The 22,091-nt window shown below is 34.9% G+C and overlaps 2 protein-coding genes across 6 annotated transcripts; both read right to left on the bottom strand.

The window, feature by feature from the left end:
- Window positions 1-944: 944 nt before the first annotated feature.
- LOC140882734 (probable serine/threonine-protein kinase PBL21) lies at window positions 945-4,345 on the bottom strand. 5 transcript variants are annotated; one of them, XR_012150273.1, is made up of 7 exons: window positions 3,897-4,340; window positions 3,460-3,615; window positions 2,813-3,000; window positions 2,479-2,668; window positions 1,839-2,230; window positions 1,370-1,725; window positions 947-1,264 (listed from the first exon to the last, which is right to left on the bottom strand). XR_012150273.1 is itself a non-coding variant. In XM_073288906.1 (6 exons), the coding sequence occupies exons 2-6, from the start codon at window positions 3,545-3,547 to the stop codon at window positions 1,468-1,470; spliced, it is 1,116 nt and encodes a 371-aa protein (XP_073145007.1). In that variant the 5' UTR covers window positions 3,548-3,615; window positions 3,902-4,341; the 3' UTR covers window positions 946-1,467. The 5 variants fall into 5 exon arrangements, 4 of the variants coding, with proteins under 4 accessions (XP_073145009.1, XP_073145008.1, XP_073145007.1 ...); XM_073288906.1 differs by having other exon boundaries at window positions 946-1,725; window positions 3,902-4,341; XM_073288905.1 differs by having other exon boundaries at window positions 946-1,725; window positions 3,897-4,339.
- Window positions 4,346-8,017: 3,672 nt separating this feature from the next.
- Window positions 8,018-12,753, bottom strand: LOC140882733 (uncharacterized). The gene is made up of 9 exons (XM_073288904.1): window positions 12,269-12,753; window positions 11,361-11,397; window positions 11,151-11,229; window positions 10,977-11,022; window positions 10,802-10,900; window positions 9,870-9,938; window positions 9,447-9,792; window positions 9,202-9,356; window positions 8,018-9,015 (listed from the first exon to the last, which is right to left on the bottom strand). Exons 1-9 carry the CDS (start codon window positions 12,650-12,652, stop codon window positions 8,284-8,286), a joined length of 1,947 nt encoding a protein of 648 aa, XP_073145005.1. The 5' UTR covers window positions 12,653-12,753; the 3' UTR covers window positions 8,018-8,283.
- Window positions 12,754-22,091: the final 9,338 nt, after the last annotated feature.

Below are 22,091 nucleotides of genomic sequence, written 5' to 3'. Positions count from 1 at the left end.
ATAATATTTTGGATGTAAGAAATAATATTTTTTCATGATTCGAATCGGATCGAAATATTTATCACAAAATTAATATTTTCATGTTTCGGATTAGATATCTTTATTACAATTATTTTCATTTATTTGTACTCTAATAAATATAAGGAAATTTTATTTTAATCATTTTTAATGTTCAAAAAAGGTTATCCATCTATGTTAAAAAAAAAAAAAAAAAAAAAAAGGTTATCCATCTAATTTCTTAAATTATAACTTTTTTATTTATTTTTTTTTATGTATATGACACTAACGTAAAATTATTCTTCTACAGTGGTCCATGCTAATGATGCTATTTCTCATCCTTCCCATTTTACTATGGGGCACAGAGTCACAGACTGAAGTTTATTAGACAAATTTGTTACCAAGTAGGCAAGTACCATTTACCAAGAACATCTATTAGTTTTTGCAATACAAAAGGCTAACCATACTAATAGCCGGTTTATTACATGCCGCCCGCAGGATACTATCCTGCGGGTGATGTATAACCCCATGATTGATTAAAATTAGTGGGTCCTACATGGGGCCTACTGATTTTAACCAATCATGCGCCGCCACGTCACCCGCAGGGCACTATCCTGCGGATAGCATCTACTCAACCGCTAATAGCCTATGACTAACTTTTATTTTTGAATCAAGCTGTGCATTTTGAACTTCTGACATGTTAAATGGTATCCTTCTTTTATATTTTAAAAAAGAAAAAAAAAATTTCTACATAAAAACATATCTAAAAATGCCTAGACACAATAATTACTCTTATTAATAGCCTTATTCAAATTTTTTAATAGCACTATTACTATCATATATAACTTTTGAGAAAACGATAAATCGTTCGATCTTGTGATTAATATTAGAACCAATATCACATGTTGGATTCCATGTATTGTCGCGAAAGTCTTCAAAAGTTTGACTTCTTAATTCAATTTTTTTTTTTTTTTGCTGCCAAGTACATATGTCATAGCTTTCTGGGGGAACTATTCTGATATTGACATATACCAGACATACAAATACAACACAAAACAGCAGCAGTAACCAACAATTACGAGTTACAGCTGAAACAAATTCTTCTGCACCTAGGAGACAAATTCCACCAAGAACATGTAGAAATAATTCAATATAATCACAAGATTATGTTATATACTAGAAGCCTTTGGGGAAAAAAATTAATAAAAAGGGAATCAAGAACTGAAGAAGAAAAGCAGCAACTCCGCTAATATAATTCCCTCCATATCTGCATTCGGAAACAAGTTCAAATATGTCATCAGATTCATACACAGAGCCTACACAACTCCTTCATTCTATAGCCTTCGTTCGTCAGGAAGATAACGGATTATACCTCATGCTTTCTATCTATGCAAGGATAAAAGATCATTCCACGAAGGGTCCAAAAATCAGTTGCGTGTTCCAAATGAGGACACAGTTTCGCGATTTCTTTTATCTTCTTGAATCAGGATTGATATCCAGATGAGATGGGGATGATGATGTCCGGTTGTGAAATCTTCCTGCACGGGAAGCTAAGTACTCGAGTGCCATGACAATGTCGCTGATAAGGGGGCGGAAACTTGCTTGTTCCTGGAGGCACATTGAAGTGATTGCAATGGCATGGTGCAGGCTCCTGACCGAGAATCGTCCTTCTAGTAGAGGGTCCACCATCTCGACGAACTTCCTCCGGTCCTTCAGATATTGCCGTGACTGTAAATATAATATGAGTAAGTGGTATTATATGTCTACAAGAGTTGAGACAGAGCTATGCCAAAATGGGCAGAATATTTGTGCCTGTTATACACAGTAAAATGCAAACTCACCCACACAACCAGATTTTGCTCTCCTGGCTTCCTGCTGCAGTCGATTGCTTTGCGTCCAGTGATAAGCTCCAACAGAACGACACCGAAGCTGTAGATGTCCGATTTTAGAGTCAGTTTGCCACTCATGGCGTACTCGGGGGCACAATATCCATAGGTTCCCATTACTCGAGTTGAAACATGAGTGTTGTCACCAACAGGTCCGAGTTTCGCAAGTCCAAAATCAGACAGTTTAACATTGAAGTCATTGTCCAAAAGTATGTTCGAAGATTTAAGGTCACGGTAGATTACGGGGGGATTTGCTTTGCAGTGAAGATATTCAAGGCCACGAGCCGCACCAACAGCAATCCTCAGACGTTTGCTCCAACTCAGAGGCTCTTGGCCGGGCTCTAGATCTGATACCGAAATGGAACATATACGTTACTAACATACCTATGGTTAAGCAAGATAAGGACAGCCCTGAGAAATGGCCTGAAGCCACGTCAATGAACTTCAAACTGATTTGATGACACCGCATATTCATAACCAAGCTCAAAATTTCTGTGTCTATAGATACAAGACATGTTTAAATTCCCAAAAACCCGAGAACCAAAACTTGAACGACTGTGGAGAAATTTTAAACTAAAAATATATCATAGATTACCAAATAGATGATTTTCCAGGCTACCCATTGGCATGTATTCGTAAACCAGGAGTCTCTGATCACCATCAGCACAATACCCGATCAAATTCACGAGGTTTGAATGGTGCAGCAAGCTTAACATGAGAACCTCCACAATGAATTCTTGATTCCCTTGAAGGCCATCGAGGTTAAGTTGTTTCACCGCAACAATCTGACCATAAATCCAAAGAAAATGAGCACAGTTTGCAGTATAATTCACAAGGTAAAAAAACAAAATTCCTCTCAAGAACTTCCGATAATTGATTTATCATTAAACGCTATACAAATTAAGAACCAGAAGAAAATGAGAGCTTGCCATGTTAGATTCTAGACGGCCTTTATATACGCTCCCAAAACCACCTTCACCGATCAAGTTCGCTTCCCTGAAATTTTGAGTGGCCACCGCAAGTTCCTTAAATGCGAAGCTTCTCGCCACACTAACTGCTGCCTCATTGCTCTCCTTGCCTATAGGCGTCATCACAGAGTTTCCCTTCTTCCCTTTCTCTACAGAAGTTGATGGAACCAGAACGGAATAGAAAATACACAAAGAAGATCATAATAAATGACAGTGTCGCCAAGGGCAAATCCTAATTTTGTTTTAAGAGGCAGAGAAGGGGGTCTTGGGATTAGTTAGACGGATTTGTGAGACGAAACTCGAATTTAAAAAAAAAAATTTACTCAAATCGTACTTCTTTCCTTTTGAGACCTGCCTCTTGAGTATCAAGATGCAAAATTCAAATTCAAAATTTAAATGCCGGAACTATCATCATATATGTTTCACGCACATTCACCTTCTTCCCCTTCCCCTGAACTGTTTTCCCAAGGATTCATTATTAGAGATTAAACAAACATTAATGTACATGTGAAATGCAAAAACTCATTGCATGAAAGCAATAAAAAGCATAGAAATTCAGAAAGGAAAAAAAAAAAGATTGAGAAAACCAATAAACAAAAAATAATTACCATAAACATCATTGGATCTTGGAGCCATGTCTGCATCATAATCACTCACATCCTTTGTTCGAGGGCTCATGCAAGAAAAGCAACTCATCTCTTTCCCCACCAATCTCTCCTTCTCCTTATAAATTCTCTCCTCCCACAAAGTTTGCGTCTTTCAAACTAAATAAAGAATATAAACTTATATAGACGCAGTTTCACCTCAATTATCCCAAATCAAACTCCACATTCCATAATGATCGACCAAATTAAGAAGCCACCGCAACAAAGAAAAAAATTAAGATAAAACAGGAAAAAACATATATGCAATCTTATTTAAGAGAATCATTAAATGCCGCAGAATTCAAGAAATGCAAATCCAGATAAACGATTACTCCAACGCAGATTCCTCCCCTCAAATCTCATAACAAATGACGTTTAACATTCCAATGCAAAAAACCCACCTTACCCCCAAGAACACACGATAGATGATAATCTACCACAAAAGATCGCAACTTTGAGGTGAAAATACTCCGAACTGCGACATCAAGAAAACATCATGAAAAACCCATGATTTTTCAGTTCATGGGTCTTCTACGAAAACCAGAAAACAAGAGCTTTTGTCTGCTTTTTCCTATATTTAGCTCGGAATTTCATTACATCCACCCATCCCACCCCCTCTTTTAGCGCTCACCTTAACGGTAATAATGCCTCCCCATTTCTTTATTTTCTCCGAGTCAAGAAATGAGATACGGTCCAGAGGGAACAGTCGGCAGGTCGTACACATCAGCATCTGCAGGTGGGGTTTCTTACAAAGCCTCCAGCGGGGCAGACGCTGCGTTTTTGAGGCGACACTTGGATCCTAGTGATTGGCAGGCATTATTTCCTATCAAAAAACGCAAGTAAAATAGTTCGATTCACCAGTTTATTTGGAGCATGTGTGTGGCCCATTTTGGGAAAATTCAAAGTGATTGTTGCGGGTCGCTCTCCCCCACAGCTAGCATTTAAACGCTTTGGCGAGGCCTGCGAATGGATTTTTCCTCTACGTTAGTTGGACTCAAACTAATTATATGTGCCATTGATGTGACAATCTGTCAGGATTTAATGATGATGGTGGCCATTTACGATGCCAATTATTTTATCTAAATTCAATGGAATAGTTTGGAAGTATGCTGGGGCAGAAGTTCTATACAGGAAATAAGAGATGTTATCTTTTTTAATAATAATAATAATAATAATAATAATGCACAGAAGATGATACTAGAAATCTCATCAATTTAAAATGGGTGAAATGAATTGACTCCGTTCATATCTACAACAACATATAATATTTTTCATATAAGATATAATATTTTTTTATGAGTTGAATTGAATAAAAAAATTATTTTACAAAATTAGTTCGCGAGAACATGACATGATAGAAGTTTGTGTGATAACAGAGAAACCAATTCATTCAACGTGAATCTCAATCCAGTCTTATTACCAAATAACTGCGGAAACGAAAGTAGCAAGCTGGGACAAAAGTCAATCCAACTACCAGAAAGATTATGAATTTCAAGGTAATTATATCACGTATGTATATACAATTTTTTATAGGCATATTTTTGCTTTCGATATCAAATAATGATATGCAATGCCAAATTGGAGCTGAACCACAAGCACACAACATGCAGTGTTACAGAAGTTTTATTGTTAATTGGCACCTGTTCGGTTCATTTTAGGAGAAGATGTTAAACGCTAATGATGATTAATGATATGATGTGTCTTGCGCGAGTTGAGTGCGGGTTGAGCACTCCGCACAAGCCAGTAAAATCTAGAAGAATTTTTTTAAAGATGATCTCATGGTAACAAATCAGGTTAATTTTGTCTATATTTATAATAAAAAATAATATATTGACATAAAAATAATAATTTTTCATAGGTGACTTAAAAAAGATATTTGTTTCATAAAATTGACCCGTGAAACTATCTCACATAATTTTTTGTGAATTTAAAAACAACTCAAGTAATTTAATGTGTTTAAATAAATATTTCGAGTTTTTTGTTTTTTAAAATCACATTTTATTAGATTGGATAAATTCAGTTAAACGTGGTTAAATGTGATAGTTTGAAAAATAACTTTGGTCAAATAATATTTTTTTAAGACATTTCTTCACAAAAAAAAAAATTTAAAAGGACCTTTAAACAAGGTCATCTCCAACTCATATCCTCTATTTTTCGTCCTCTATCCTCCAAAATAGAGATTTGTGACCTCTATTTTCAAAAAATTTCTCAAACCCATATTCTCTAAATATTACCAAATACTCAATTTTTCTATTTTTTTTTTCTTTTACAAACACACATATATGTAATTTAATAATTACATATTATATCTTTCAACTGAATTAATTCGATAAACTTCAAACCAAAATCGTATAATATATTAATAATTATGTATTATATTATTAAACATAAAAAAATTAACATTTATTCGACTCGATTTTTTAAAATAATCATTTATTTGGTCATTAAATTGCAAACAACACAATACATAATTAAATTGTTGGGAATTCTACACCGTTTGGACAATTTTTCGGAGGAACTTCACCACCCGGACCCGATATTTCAGACTATTAATGTATTATCCTGATTGCAATGAATGTGTTTATTTTTATTGTTGTTTGCGTTTTTTTTTTTTAATTTGTTGGTGGTATGTCCTTTAGTGTTGCCTATTTTACTTTGTCAAAAAATATAGCGTGTTTTCCAAGTTAAATTAAGTCGACAATAAATGTTTGTAATAAATTATGTTTTAGTAAAATGTTTGTACTAAATTGTGTTGTGTTTTTTTTAATCATGATCTTGTTCATCATTTTCATTTGATGTTTATTATAAATATTAAAATTATAATTAATTTATGAATAAAATAAAACACTTCGAATAAATTAAAACTAAATTAAAATAAATGGAACATTGAAATTAATTAAAAATAATTAGAAAACTGAAATGGATCAAAAAGAAAAAAAAATTACAGAAGGACCCATTTGCAATTTTGGAGGATGACAATTTTGTAATTAATAACATCATCTAAAAATGTCTCCAAATGTACAGTGATCCTCCATTTTGGAAGAACATTGTATCACTCTCCAAAATGAAGAGTGCATTTAGAAGATGGTTGGAGTGTCAACCTTCCTCTATAATGGAGGATTCCTCCGGTAAGAGGAAGGTTGGAAATGCCCAAGAGATATAAAGACAAAACAAATGATAAAAATCGAAAGAAGTTAGATTTCAAATTCATGAACAAACAAAATTCATTTAGTTAAATAATTCCGTGTTGGTTTTTTTGTGTTCGGTTATGGCTTGTTCTTAATGATAGAATACATTTAATTGATTTTGATGATACATTATTAAAATATGAATTAAAAACATGGACAGCTTTTCTAGTTATTTAGTAATATGACGGCATAATTGAACGAGCAAAATGACATAATATAAGAAAGTGTATAGAGGTCCTCAAAGAGCTTTTTGAGTTGGTGAACGTTTGGATAATGATCATGAGTTTGATTTTTTTTTATTAAAATATTTTTTGACAAGTCTGTTGCATATGCTTATCTAAGCAATTTATTTGACTAGCATAATTTATAGATTAGTACATTATCTCGGGTGTTTATTTAGTATTGTATAGGAGAGTAATGGTTGGGGTCTCATGCCATAAAAAAAATGTATGTAGACATTTGACATGATATATACACCTTCAGAGATTATGGAATTAATTCATTCATTAATTAAATATATATTTGCGTTAATTAAAAGATTATTTATTTTGGCTTCTTAATAGAAACTATTCTTCATGTTTTTTTTCCCCTCAAAAGAAAACCTTTTATTGACAAGTTAACAAGATTTTCAACAATGTTGCCATGTTGGTCGACTAGACATTAATGTATGGATAGGGTAGGGTAGTGTTCAGTTTTGTTTTCGTTTTTTTTTTTTCTTTTTTGAAAAAAATATATCACGAGATTGAATGGGGGAGTGATCTATTAATTTTATTTTCGAAGAAAATTTTTTACTGTAAATTTCATGTAATATGAGATCGTGTTTGAGTAATGTAAAAAAAAAAAGTTAAATTAATTAACTAATATATTATTGGAGATCGAAAACCTCCATCGAAGCTTATATTTTTCAAGATGAGTATGAAGTTGTGTGAACTAAGAAACAAATGGGTCCAAGACTCCAAATGCAGGAGAATGTGGTATGATCATTGAAAATGCAGTGTCCTATATTCAAAAAGTAAAGTATATAGGAGATTCTACAAATAATTTCTAAGTTTTAAATATAAACACAAACACACTTTATTTAGAACCCGATAATACGCAAAACATGTTTAAAATTTGGAACAGAACGTTCGAGACTCAACTGTAACCATTGTTTTTATTAAAACATTTCATGTGTGAGACTGAAGTTACGATACATTGGTGATCATATACGATCTAGAAACCAAAACATACAAAACATTAATAAAACGGACAATATTCTATAATGAAAATGAAAATTCATTAAAATAGGATTCAGTGACAACAGTAAAATTATTTTAGACAGGAAACAAATGAATGAATGATCTATCATCACTGAAGCATGGTACGGTTTGGTCACAAAGCATGGGAAATCAAATCTGATAAAACATTTGGCTTCACTCGGTTTTGTTGGATCAAATAATGGCATCTCAGTATCAAAGTTTCCCATGTTTAATACAATAAATATTTTTTCGTTTCGACTAAGAAAAATTTTATACATGATCTGTACAATCTGTCTCCTAAACTATATCAATCTGCAGCTCCAAATGTCAAGATTCCTTCAAAAATGAAAAATCAATAGCAGTTAAAGCTGTAATGCCAAGTCTGGCTGCTGCTTTGGGGAACCAATTTGTAAGCTAGAACTAGGCGAAACAGCTGGAACTCTTAAATTCAGGTCCGGAGGAACTGAAAGATTTCGCCTCTGTTGCATCGTTAATTCCTGCCAAGATGGTTTACCAGAATTCCAAGGTTCAGTTTCTGCATGTGATTCGAAGATTTTACCTTGTTCTTTGGGATAGTCAACCGGTAACGTACCCCAACTCTCCGGTAAATTAGCCTCATTTACAGGAACAGTTTCGACCATTTGAGGAGGGAACGAGACCCCTGCAGCAGATAATTGGTATTCGTGCATACCAGTAAAGCCGTTTCTTTGAGGATGATAAACGGGTTTCTGTTGACCCGGAAATTGCATTCTCCAAGAAGAAGCATCACCCTGAACATATGTTTCATTCTGGCTGTTCAGTTTCCAAACAGCATCAGCGATTCCTTTAGAAGCAAATGCAGAATTTAAGTCAGAAGTTGAGGGTGTTGCAGGTTTTCTTGAACCACCAACAGTATCATTCGGCGGTCTCCAATTCTCAGATGAAAAAGGCGACGGCTGTGAAGGTGCTTCACCAACCCAACCAGGGCCATATTGTACCCCATCAGGTAAGACAGATTCGATTTTTTTCGAGGCAATTTTCCAGGCTACAGGCCCAAGATTCGCAGCATACCTAGCAAGACTTCTTGCATAAGCAAGGGGGTCATGAAGACCGACCTGTAAGTTCAAAACGGGTGTTACTGGAAAATATCCTGGCAGTTAGCCAAATATTTAATACAGGATGTATAGTTAAAAATGTCTCATTCAAAAAATAAATGAAATATAGGCTGCATAATTTATTGCATTTTGCCAGAAACAGAACCAATTACAGCCACAGTGATTCAAGTTTGTCTATATACGTACCGGCACCAACCGCTTCACATCTCCAATAGAAGACGACAAAACATTTGGTTCACTGCCATAAGACAAGGGATGAAATTGCCCGTAAGTATCTCGCCTATTCTCATCCACAGTGAAATGTTTCTTTCCATATTTCATGTCAGCCCTTAAAATGGATGCTGCGAATAGGAAAAGAGAAGTGTGTGGTCAAAAGAAAATAGACCAAATGAGTTGGTCTTTGATAATCAATGCCATTTATACAAACCAACCTGGAAATTCACCATTCCAATCAGTGGACAATTCATAGCAGTTTTCACCATTTCTTGACCGAAGGGTGGACACGAAAGGGTCCATGGAACGATAGTTGTATGATGGAGGTGCTTTTCTTAGGTTGTATGAGTTAGATCCAGTTGCTTTAACTTCTCCACTGGCAAGAGTTGCACCTGAAGAAACCTCAGGACCAACACGGTCTATTGGAGACGTTTCAACAGGTTTCTTTGGGTTCTTTCCTGGGGGTCTACCTCTTCGCACAACCTTGGGCTGTGGTTGACCATCATCACCCTCATGCCTGAGATTTTCAAAGTCTCTCGTAGCAAGCTCTTGGATAGATCGAGCCTAGCATGAAAAACTATTACGATGCAGAGCTGGATGTGACAAACCGGGAGAATCAAAGCATGTGAGGATTCACAAACCTGCCGATAATAGATGCTGTCTGATGGGTTGTACATCATGGCATTTGAACATATCAAAAGCACATCTGCCTGGAAGCACAAGTGAGAAAAATTCATGCTCATATCAGTGTTTGCTCTTTCAATAAAACATCACTGTTAGCATACTAGGAACAAATCTTGAAGGAAAAAAGAAATTAATGAAAAGGAAAAATCTTTGAACAATTCCTGAAATTCATGAACAGAAGCGAATGATCACAATTCCAGAAAAGATGTGAAATAAAAAATGCTTGCCTTGTTTACATTGTATTAGAACTGAGTGATACTTTATAAACAAGTAAATTCAGGATATCATCCGCGGAGAACTGCAAGTTATTTTCTTTTTGGTATAGCTTGTTTTGCAATTGAACTTAATATATATTACAAAATTAATGGTCGCCAAACAGGTAAATTTTTTCGTCTTTAAGCCCAATGCAGAATATATAAGCACTCCAGCTTCTTCCAATAAATATTTCATGAAAATAGATGCCATCCAACTTAAGAATTATAGTTAGACTTGAACTACCTTCAGATTTAAAAAACAATTAAATAATAATTAAAAAAAAGTCGGACAGATCAATCAAACCATAATTGATAATACCCCACAGAATGACGAAAAAGGCCAAAGCCCAATACTGCATTAGGCTATTTCCTAAACCCGTTATCAAGCAATATAAGGAAGATATTACCGTCTTGAGTAAAAATAGTTCAGGTCATGTGTAAGCATAATAGACCCTTGGAGAAAAGGAGACATATGAGATGTTAACTAAGTGCACAGGCATCATTGGAAAATCTCAACCCCTTCCCCCATTCCACAAACTCGCAAACCAGCAGAAAAGAGTAATAATCATGACTCAAACAGAACAACACTGTAAGCTGAGAAGATGCAGCCTGAATAGTTAGATCCGGAGACCAACCTCCAGTTCTTCCAAGCTTTTATAAGCTCCGCTATCAAGTTTCTTGTTCACAGTCCCAAAATCCATAGGCTGCTTTATTATCTCGTGGTAGTCAGGTAACTGCAATAAAATTAAATCGGCATTAGCTGCACATAATATATGATTACAATGTCACCAGCAAAGAAAATGACATCACCTCATCGGGATCCACAGCCTCAGAGAATGCCCCACGAGTGTCCTTCCTACAGTGCAATCATCCAGTAAAGACAACACTGAGAAACGAGTAACGGAATTCCCAAAATGGAATAGTACGATATTGACAAATATAGATAATAAACATCTAAAAAAGAATAACACAAGGAAAACATACTTTTGAAGCCTTTGAAGAATAAAGACCAACAACTTTTTGTCTGGCAAAGGTGTTGTGGAAACAGACTCCAACGGCCACCCTGTCCCCAAAAAATTAAATGAAATTATCACAATCACATCAAAAAATAAAATCCCAATTCTCCGTGTTAATATTTAGAGCTTAAGAAGATTGTTTTAAATTCAAAAGTAAAGAAGGGCAAAGAAAAAAAACCATTTGGATTGTCGGTCCCTTTCACAAACTTTTTTTCCTGCAAAAATTAACGGAACCATCGTTATTTCGATCACAGAAGATATGCACGTATATCAAGCCATTTTTTAAAATTAAATCATTGAGAACAAATCAGAGGCAGAATGAATAAAGGCAGTAAATACACAGTTAATGTAACAGCAGCATCAGCAAGTACAAAAGAAAAAACAATCCTCCAGATATCTATCAACGTAAGGACAAATCTGAACTTTTTATCAAGAATGAATATATATAATAATTAATTCAGTTGAAGGATGGTCTACATAAAAGAAGGTCAACTGGATTAAATACAAGAAATATCTAATATGTATATAAGGGGGAAAAATGAAGAAACCCATTTACAAAAGAATAAAAAAACAAGAAAATAATATAGAACAAGAAAGAGTTGAAATAATTCAAGAAACCCCAGATGTCATAACAAGAAAATAAAAGCAAACCAAATAAAAAAAATTTAAATTGAGCAAAAGCAAAGAAAAATTTGACTGGTCAAAACAAATAGTATTTCTATTACAGATCTTTGGAAGTCAGTGTAGCCACCACCCGAAAAAAATCCTTAAAAGAAACGTTAATAATTTCTTTCGCGCGAAATCCCAAAAGTCCCTTCAAATCCCATCCACTAGTTCAAAAAACTCAAACGATTTTATTCTGCATTCCAAATCCCAAAAATGGAAAATTTATTATTTCCAAAAAAGCATCAAAGGCTGAGAAACTGATGAAGAAAAATTCGAACTGTTGGAGTGGACAAATAAAAATCTAAGCTTTTCAATTATTACTCACCAAAACAAGAGGTGTTCCAAGAAAGTCTCAGAAAACCCAATTCGAAATCAAAACCAACTACCACAACGTTTCCAACAAAAGCCAAATTCACTCACCTGATCAGAAACGGCAACGGTAGATCCGCCATCAACGGCATTGATCCTGCGTTTATTCCCATTACCCTCCGTCTCCTCCGGTTCCGGGTCAGAATCAGAACCCGGCCCCGATCCAGAGGCGGATCCGGAATCGCACTCGGTGGAATCCCGTTGGCCTTTGCGGCCAATCTTGTCACCAGATTGAGGCAAACGAACGACGAGCTTGACCTTCTTCTCCTTCCTCTCATCATCTTCGTCTGATTCATCGAAATTGGCGAAACTAGGGTTATGGCGCGTGGATCGACGGGTGTGCGCGGGGGAGGAATCTTGGATAATGGGTTTTGGAGGAGAAGAGAGATGAGAGGTTTTGGAGGGGCGGCCCTTCTTCCTACGCTTCACCTCCATTGCGGCTGGATTGCTGCTGTGCTACCTTACCCGTTGCTTTCGCCTTGGGGACTGCCTGCTCTTTTTTTTTTCTACGATTTTTTTTTATTTTTTTTACAAAAAATTTTCGTTGAGAAATTATAAAACGTGGGAGAGTTATCGTACGTGAGAACGGGAAACAACCAGTGATGGTTCTCAGCATTCACGCGTGAGGTCCATTTGGGTCGCGTGACTCGGGTTGATTCGATTTATATATATAATAAAAATAATATTTTATTTGAATTTGATGTTTTTTATGAATTTGAGTTAGGTAGAAATCTATTTATAAAATTGATATAAAAACTTGAACATTTATTCTTTTGATCTTAAATTTATGAAAATATATATATAAAAGTATCGTTTGATTTGAGTGATAAAGATAAATAATACGTATATAAGTAATAAATGTATTAAAAAATAAATAAAAAATGATAGTTAATATAATATTTAATTGATAGATTATAGTATATTTGATTTGATTGATTAAATTTTATATTAAAATGATAAATTACTATTTTGTTTTTTAAAAAATAAATAAAATATAAAATAATATTATTTATAAGAGTTAATATAGTTATTTAAATTCAATGATTTAATTGATGTAAGATAAATTATTAATGATTTGATTGATTTAAAATTAATAATTAATAGATGAATAAATAATATGACGAAAAGAACGCGAGATTTGATAAGATAAGTTATACATAGATTAATAATAATGTCTACCAAACGGTGCTACGTGATGAATATTATGTTTAAAGATATGAAATGATAGTAAGTTAATTTTAGTATGGTAGAATTTTGTAGAAACTATTGAATTTTTTTTTTTTTATGATTTGAACATTTATTCATTTAATCTTAAATATATTTACTATGGTGTTTTAATCATTTTACCTATTGTTTTACTTACAAAAATGTTTGTAGTATTTTTTTTTAGGCTCAAACCGTCAAACTTTTGCGGACATGTTTAATTTTATAAAGTTTGAAACTTGATCAACACTCATATATATATATATATAAGTTTTCAGCGGCTCAACCAATGATACCCAACTCGTTTTCGACCACTAAAATCCGATACCGGGTTTTAGTTTTTTATTTTATTTTTCGCATCATTAAAACACGGTACCGGATTTTAGTGGTTGGAGACGAGTTGAGCATTATTGGTTGGACAACTGAAAATTTATATATATATATATATATCAAGTATGACATTATTTATCATTTTAATTTTTACCTCATTTATTTGTTTTTTTTAATGATAATAGTAATGGAACTCTCGTAAACCGTATTTGTTATACGTTTGATAATTGATATTATGTGACTTAGTTTCAATAATTTTCATATCAATCTCAGATTTTGATGAATAAAAACCAGTAAACCACTATAATTTGTTTATTAAATAACAAAAATATTTAGATCCTGAGTTACTCTTTTCCAGAAAAGTAAATATTAATTAATTCAACAAAATATACGAGTCTATTCTTTCTTTCTCTCTCGTACATATATTCATCCAATTATTAATATTCACACAAATATATGACAATAATGAATATTCAAGGTGTTTTTTTCCTTTTTTGAAATTTTTAACCTCTTACTTTTATTATAATAGATAGATAGGTATTAGATTATATTAAACATTAGATACGACTCCACTTTATATTAAATATTAGATTAGACTCCGCTCTTGCCTCTTGACACATCCGTGGTACATCCTGTTGGTTTCGGAATACTGTGCAAATCTGAGATGATTTTACGGATGTTGTCTTGACTGATATCGAAACAGGACTTGAGACAAGGACATAAATTTGATCTGAAATTTTTAGTCGAGGCTAGAGTTAAACTCTATGTTCTTAAGACGAATTTGCCCCACACACGGTACTTATGGAATACGGTAATCGTCTCCCAAGAAACAACGACTTCGTTTTGTAATAGGAGCACTCAAAATTACAAAACCCGGCGAACTTCGAAAATGCTTTTTGAACTTTTCTGAAAAATGATGAACAACAATGATATGCAGCAATATGTTTTTCAATATGTGTGTATCTTCTTTCCATTCAAACATATATGGGATATAAATAAAGATTGAATGACTTTATATGAAAAGGTGCAATAATTCAATGAGACACACCTTTTTTGTCCAAAAAATGTCAAATAACTGTTTTTTTTTTTTCCTTTTCATTTGTATAACCAACAGAATATATATTATGAATTCAAATTCAATTTGAATTGTTTACAAAGAAAGCAACGGTGGTCCTTTGCCACTTGTCTCATCTCTTTTTCATTCTATAATATATATATATGATATAATACATATTATAATATATATACATATATATATAATATTTTTTTATTCAATCTTTTACTCGATAAAATGCAAACAATTATTTGTAAATATTTTATTAATTTATCATTCACCCTTAATTGGTAATCGAGAAATAATTTTATCACAAACATTTTATCGATTTAAAATGGGTACACAACCCAAATTTCTAACAATCCCCCACATGAATGAAAATTAATGCATGTATGAAATGCAGACACTTTAGAAAGTCCAAACAAAAGATTATTGCATCGGGAGAGGTAGCTTTTGGCTTTGAACCTTCCGTAGTAGAATACCATCGGATTTACTAGCTAGTTAATGAACGCGATGTCTTGAACTACCCAGCCGTTTGTGTAAACCAAGACAATGATATCAACAACACAATAACATTTCTCACATTTTACTAGTGCTCATGGTTGTGTCCGTTTTAGCAATGGACACGATCTTGGATTGATAAGTGTTTCATTGAAGCGGCTCGTCTTCACACTTACATAGGTGATCTCCTATAACGAGTATCCTACCATACCCGACTTTTTCAAGCATAGGAATCATTAAAAGCATAAGCTTAACCTCACTACATGTGGTAGACAGCACGTTTTTCACCCTAGGAATGAGAAGATAACTTTTTATAAAGCTTGTCTCAAGTGCTGTTACAACAACTCTCATAACATCGTTGTCCCATTGAACCAAGATCTTGGGATCTCCAGTCAGCAAGGTTGGGTTTCCGCTATGATCGTTTTATTTGTAGATTTTTAGTCTCATTCCCCTTGATGAGCAGTATACTTGATCTCTACTCAAACCTTTTGTCAACGGATCCGCTAAATTGTCTTTCGATTTTACATAATCGATGGAGATTACTCCATTAGAGATCAACTGCCTAATGGTATTATGTCTACGACGTATATGACGCGACTTACCATTGTACATGCTACTTTGTGCCCTTCAAATCGCCAATTGACTATCACAATGTATCATTACGGCAGGCACAGGTTTAGCCCAACACGGGATATCCTCTAAGAAATTTCTTAGCCATTCAGCCTCTTCAGCGGCTTTATCTTAGGCTATAAACTCAGATTCCATTGTGGATCTAGCAATACACGTTTGCTTTGTGGATTTCCATGTCACGGCTCCACCACCAATGACAAACACATATCCACTTGTGGATTTTGAATCATTCGTATCCGAAATCCAGTTTGCATCACAATAGCCTTCCAACACTGCTGGATATCTCACATAATGTAATCCATATTCTGAAGTATGTTTCAAATACTTAAGAACTCTCATCAGTGCATTTCAATGCACATTACTTGGATTACTCGTAAATCTACTGAGTTTATTGACTGCACATGCAATATCCGGACGTGTACAGTTTGAAATATACATCAAACTTCCAATCACACGTGAATATTCCAGTTGTGATATGGGTTCACCATGATTTTTTCCCAAATGCACATTTAAATCAATTGGTGTTGCTACAGGAGTTAGAACATGAGCACCAAACTTTCTTAACACTGTCTCAACATAATAAGATTGTGTGAGGACAATTCCTTCTTTTGTCTTCATGATCTTAATTCCAAGAATTACATCTGCCAAACCCATATCTTTCATATCAAAGTTCTTAGTCAACAACTTTTCGCGTTCATAATCACATTATGATCACTTCCCATAATAAGTATATCGTCTACGTATAAACATATTATAACGAACGAATCAGGTGTGCCTTTGATATAAACACATTTATCACACTCGTTTATCTTGAAACCATTTGACAACATAGTTTTGTCAAATTTCTCGTGCTACTGTTTTGGCGCTTGTTTCAATCCATACAACGATTTAACGAGTTTGCACACCTTATGCTTTTGTCCGGGAGCCACAAACCCTTCAGGTTGCTCCATGTATATTTTTTCATCCAATTCACCATTTAGAAACGCGGTTTTCACATCCATTTGATGTATCTCAAGGTCATGCAATGCAGCAATGACAATGAGAACTCGAATGGAGGTAATTCTAGTCACTGATGAATATGTATCGAAGAAATTTAGGCCTTCCTTTTGATTGAAGCCTTTAGCCACCAACCGGGCTTTATATTTATCTATAGATCCATCAGCCTTATATTTTCGTTTTAGGATCCACTTGCATCCTAAAGGCTTTGTTTCTGGTGGAAGATCAACCAATTCCCATGTATGGTTTTGCATGAGGGATTCTATCTCGGTATTAATAGCTTCTTTCCATAACGGTGCCTCGGGACTCGATAATACTTCCATTATTGTTCGAGGTTCATTTTCTAAAACATAATTCGAAAATTCAGGACCAAAAATCTTTTCCTTTCTGGCCCTTTTTGTGGGGACCTCGGGTTGCTAATCACATCTTAGGGCAATTAATGAACAATTAACATTCATTAAACATCAATTAAATAAACCAAGAGCCAAGTAAATATTTTTTTTAAAAAAAAATCACTGTCTCGCTCGATCGGTGAAAAACACCCGATCGAGCGAGCACAATTGCTCAGCTCTCGGATGAAAATATAATTTGGCCTCGCTCGATCCGTCAAATTCTGCGGATCGAGCGAGCCAAAAACTCAAAAGTTCTGTCCGCAAATTACAGGGCTCGCTCGATCCGTCAACTTCTGCGGATCGAGCGGCCTCCAAATTCCAGAAATTCTGCAGAAGAGTTTTTGATGTCAAGGCTTGGTTCAAAGCATAAATCTTCAACAACATGGATTCTACACATGCTATAAAATCTGGAAATATGCATACATACATAATTGAAATCTTGAACATCAATACATGCATTTATTACATCAAACAAGTCGCTAAAGATCGATAAACAACACAAATTATCTCAAGTGTCATACATGTAATCCAAAACCAACATAACTAAAGTTTAGTGCTTCTAAAGTTCAAGACATCATCTACAACCCAAGTCCTCACGTGCTAAACTCTCTCATGAGCTACCCTCGTCGACTTTGGCCAGCTCCTGCCCCATCTGTTGCCATGCACACATACAAAACAAAGCAACAGCCGGATAAACTTCGGTGAGAAAACATTCTCAGTATAACCAACATATAAAAGGCGTTAAATAAATCATATCGACTCTATTTAAAACTCGACTCAACAAATAGAGTAAATTAACGCTTCGAATAAGAATTGATTCATATAACTTCGTGCCATCAAGATTCGTAAACGATCTTGACATGGATATCTATCTAACGAGTTCGTAAACGACTCGCAAATAAGGTTAACCGCAACCTTGGCATAGAATCGATTCAATATAGCATCATATCAACTCGAATATAAAGATCCACTACCTGAGATGGATCGACAACACCACAATCAAATCAAAAACATAAACAAGTATGTGGTTTATGCGGGCCAACTCAAGGTTAGTCGTTCTTGAGTTTCAAAGTCCCTACTTCGCGATATCGTCATTATACCTTCGTTTATCTCGATTCTGAACTCTTCAAATCTAAAAGATACAATCATAACACATATATCAAACTTCATTTCAATCTATTGTATCATAAACGATTCAAAACCATCAAGAATTCATCAATCAATCGCATTTCAAACCTCAACTCTTTCTTCGTTAGTTCAAGTCGGCGTCTTGTGTCGTTTAGCCTTCAAACTCAACTGAAACTGAATAAGAAAAATACTATAACATTCAAAACATCTCAACAACAACTTCAACTCAAATATCGGCTATCAAAACAGTTCCAAAACTCGATTAAACGACGTAGCGATTCAAAATCGGTAACCGATGTAATCCCGAAATCATTTCTAACTTCAAAACCAATTATACGTGTATTCAATTCAACAAACCAACTGATATATCATTCCAAACCTCATCTCAGTAGCCATAACAATTGATATACATGCTGGAATCAAAGTTGAATACAAATAACACAAACTCATCAATCCGGTTTCGATATAGAATCGCATAAACGTCGATAAACATAATCGAAAACTCAATATCTGATATCTGTAAACTTTCGAGCTTCAAACCATACTGAAAGATATAAACACTTACACTAGATCGAAGCCCTCTTTGTAAGGATTCCAGAACAATTTACGGAATCGAAATCGGATAACCGGTTCAAAAGTTACGAGACTTTGAAGATTGCAAATCCAAAAGAAAAGAAAGGATCTCGGCTTCTCTGTTCTTATTTTTCTGAATTGAACTTAAAGTTACACGTGCACATGCTGAGTAATAAACTTAAAATCTGATAACTTTAATTAAAATTGCACTTTAGTCCCTCAAATCTTCAATAATTGCAATTTGGTCCTCGGCCCTTATTTTAATTCAATTTCAATCCTAAATAATTTAAGAATATTAGAATTTAAATCGAAACTCTAAATATCCCCAAATTAAATATACTCGGATTAAAATCAAATTTAGTTCGGATTAATTTAATTAATCCCGGGCCTTACATTTCTCCCCCACTAAGACATGAGTTCGTCCTCGAATTCATAAACAGTATAGATATGCAGACTGCATGCTCATAAGAATAAAGAATAACTGAAAACTGAATAAGAACTCACATCAGTGAAATAGATAAGGAAATCGTTGCTTCATATCTTCTTCGACTTCCCACGTTGCTTCTTCAACTCCGTGTCTACTCCATTGAATCTTCACCAATGGAATTGTCTTCGTTCGGAGTTGCTTTGTCTTCCTATCAAGAATCTGAATAGGTCGTTCGAAATAGCAAAGAGTATCATTCAACTCAGCTTCATCAGATCGAATCACATGAGACACATCAGATATATACTTCCTCAACATCGATACATGAAAGACATCATGTATTCCAGATAAAGACATAGGAAGAGCGAGTCGATAAGCTAGATTGCCTATCTTCTCGAGAATCTCATACGGCCCAATATACCTCGGAGATAATTTTCCTCGTTTGCCAAATCGAACTGTGCCTCTGAACGGTGAAATCTTCAGAAACACACTATCTCCCTGATCAAATGATAATGGCCGTCGTCGTACATTTGCATATCTGGTCTGTCTGTGCTGTGCTGTTCTCATTCTTTGCTGTATAAGTTTCACCTTCTCAGTCATCTGTATGATCATATCTTGCCCTAACTCAGGTATCTCAGAAACATCATCCCAATACAAAGGCGATCGACACTTCTTCCCATATAATGCTTCAAATGGTGTCATCTCTATACTCGTCTGATAACTGTTGTTATAAGAAAATTCCACAAGTGGTATAGAATTTTGCCATGTAACGCCAAAATCAAGTACTACAGCTCTAAGCATATCCTCAAACGTCTGAATAGTTCGTTCAGATTGACCGTCAGTTTGAGTATGATAAGCAGTACTCAAATGTAACCGCGTACCTAGAGCTTCCTGTAGGCTATGCCAAAAGTGTAAAGTAAACCTCGGATCTCGGTCAGATACTATCGACTTTGGCACACCGTGTAGTCTTACCACTTCTCGAATATAGAGATCCGCCATTTGATCATGACGATAAGTCATTCGATAAGGAATAAAGCACGTAGATTTCGTCAATCTGTCGATGATCACCCAAACAACATCGCATCCTCGAGATGATCGTGGCAACTTCGTTACAAAGTCCATGGAAATGTGGTCCCATTTTCATTCAGGAATCGATAAACTCTGTAATAAGCCACCTGGTTTCTTTCTTTCAGCTTTCACCTGTTGGCAATTCAAACATTTAGATACAAATTCAGTCACATCAGACTTCATTTGTTTCTACCAGTACTGACTCTTCAAGTCGTTGTACATCTTTCTGCCTCCAGGGTGAACACTATAGCGACTGCAATGGGTTTCTTTCAAAATATTCTGTCTCAAATCTGCAATATTGGGAACAACTATTCGGTCATTCACATACAAGATATCATCGTCACTAACCTTGTACTCAGACTGATGTCCTGATCGAATCATTTCAATCGATTTCTGCACATTCTGATCGCCTTTTTGTGCTTTTTTGATACGAATCAATAACTCTGGCTCAGCACTGATTGCATAAACTCTCATCGGCCTTTTATCTGTCTCAAATACATATCCAGAACTACAACAATCTTCAATCAAATTAGATACACCTACCGTAGACAAGGATAAAGCACATACCTTTCTACTTAGGGCATCCGCTGCTGCATTAGATTTTCCCGGATAGTATTTGATTTCACAATCAAAATCCTTAAATAAATCAAGCCATCGTCGTTGTCTCATATTCAATTCAGATTGTGAGAACAGATACTTCAGACTTTTGTGATCAGAAAAGATTTCAAACTTCTCGCCATATAAATAATGTCTTCAGATTTTCAATGCAAAGACAATTGCAGCCAATTCAAGATCATGAATCGGATACCTGACTTCATGTGGTTTCAGTTGTCGAGAAGCATAAGCGACAACATGTCCTTTCTGCATTAAAATACATCCCAAACCCTGGTGAGAAGCATCACAATAAACAACAAAATCACCAGTACCTGTAGGGATTATTAAAATCGGCGCTGTCATCAATCTCTTCTTGAGTTCAACAAAACTTCTTTCACATGCCTCAGACCAAATAAATGGTGCATTCTTCTGTATAATCTGTGTAATAGGCTTCGCTATCGATGAAAAATCTCGAATGAAACGACGGTAATAACCTGCCAAGCCCATAAAACTTCGAATTTCTGGCACAGATGTCGGTCTCTGCCAACTAATCACAGCTTCAACCTTACTCGGATCCACTGAAATGCCATCTCCTGAAATTTCATGACCAAGAAAAACAACTCGCTGCAACCAAAATTCACATTTGGATAACTTGGCATACAATTTCTCTTCTCTTAATATTCTCAATACAGTTCGGAGATGATCAGCATGTTCACACAGATTCTTAGAGTATATCAAAATATCATCGATAAAGATAATCACAAAATCATCTAAATATCTTTGAAATACTCTATTCATCAATCCCATAAAAACTGCCAGTGCATTCGTTAGACCAAAAGGCATGACTATGAATTCATAATGGTCATACCTGGTTCTAAATTCAGTCTTAGGAATGTCTTCGTCTCTAACCCTTAGTTGATGATATCCGGATCGAAGATCAATCTTCGAATATACCGACGAACCCTGCAATTGATCAAATAA

Source organism: Henckelia pumila, chromosome 2, assembly GCF_033568475.1.
Source record: "Henckelia pumila isolate YLH828 chromosome 2, ASM3356847v2, whole genome shotgun sequence".
Lineage (NCBI taxonomy): Eukaryota > Viridiplantae > Streptophyta > Magnoliopsida > Lamiales > Gesneriaceae > Henckelia > Henckelia pumila.
This window is presented reverse-complemented; position numbering and strand designations above follow the sequence as displayed.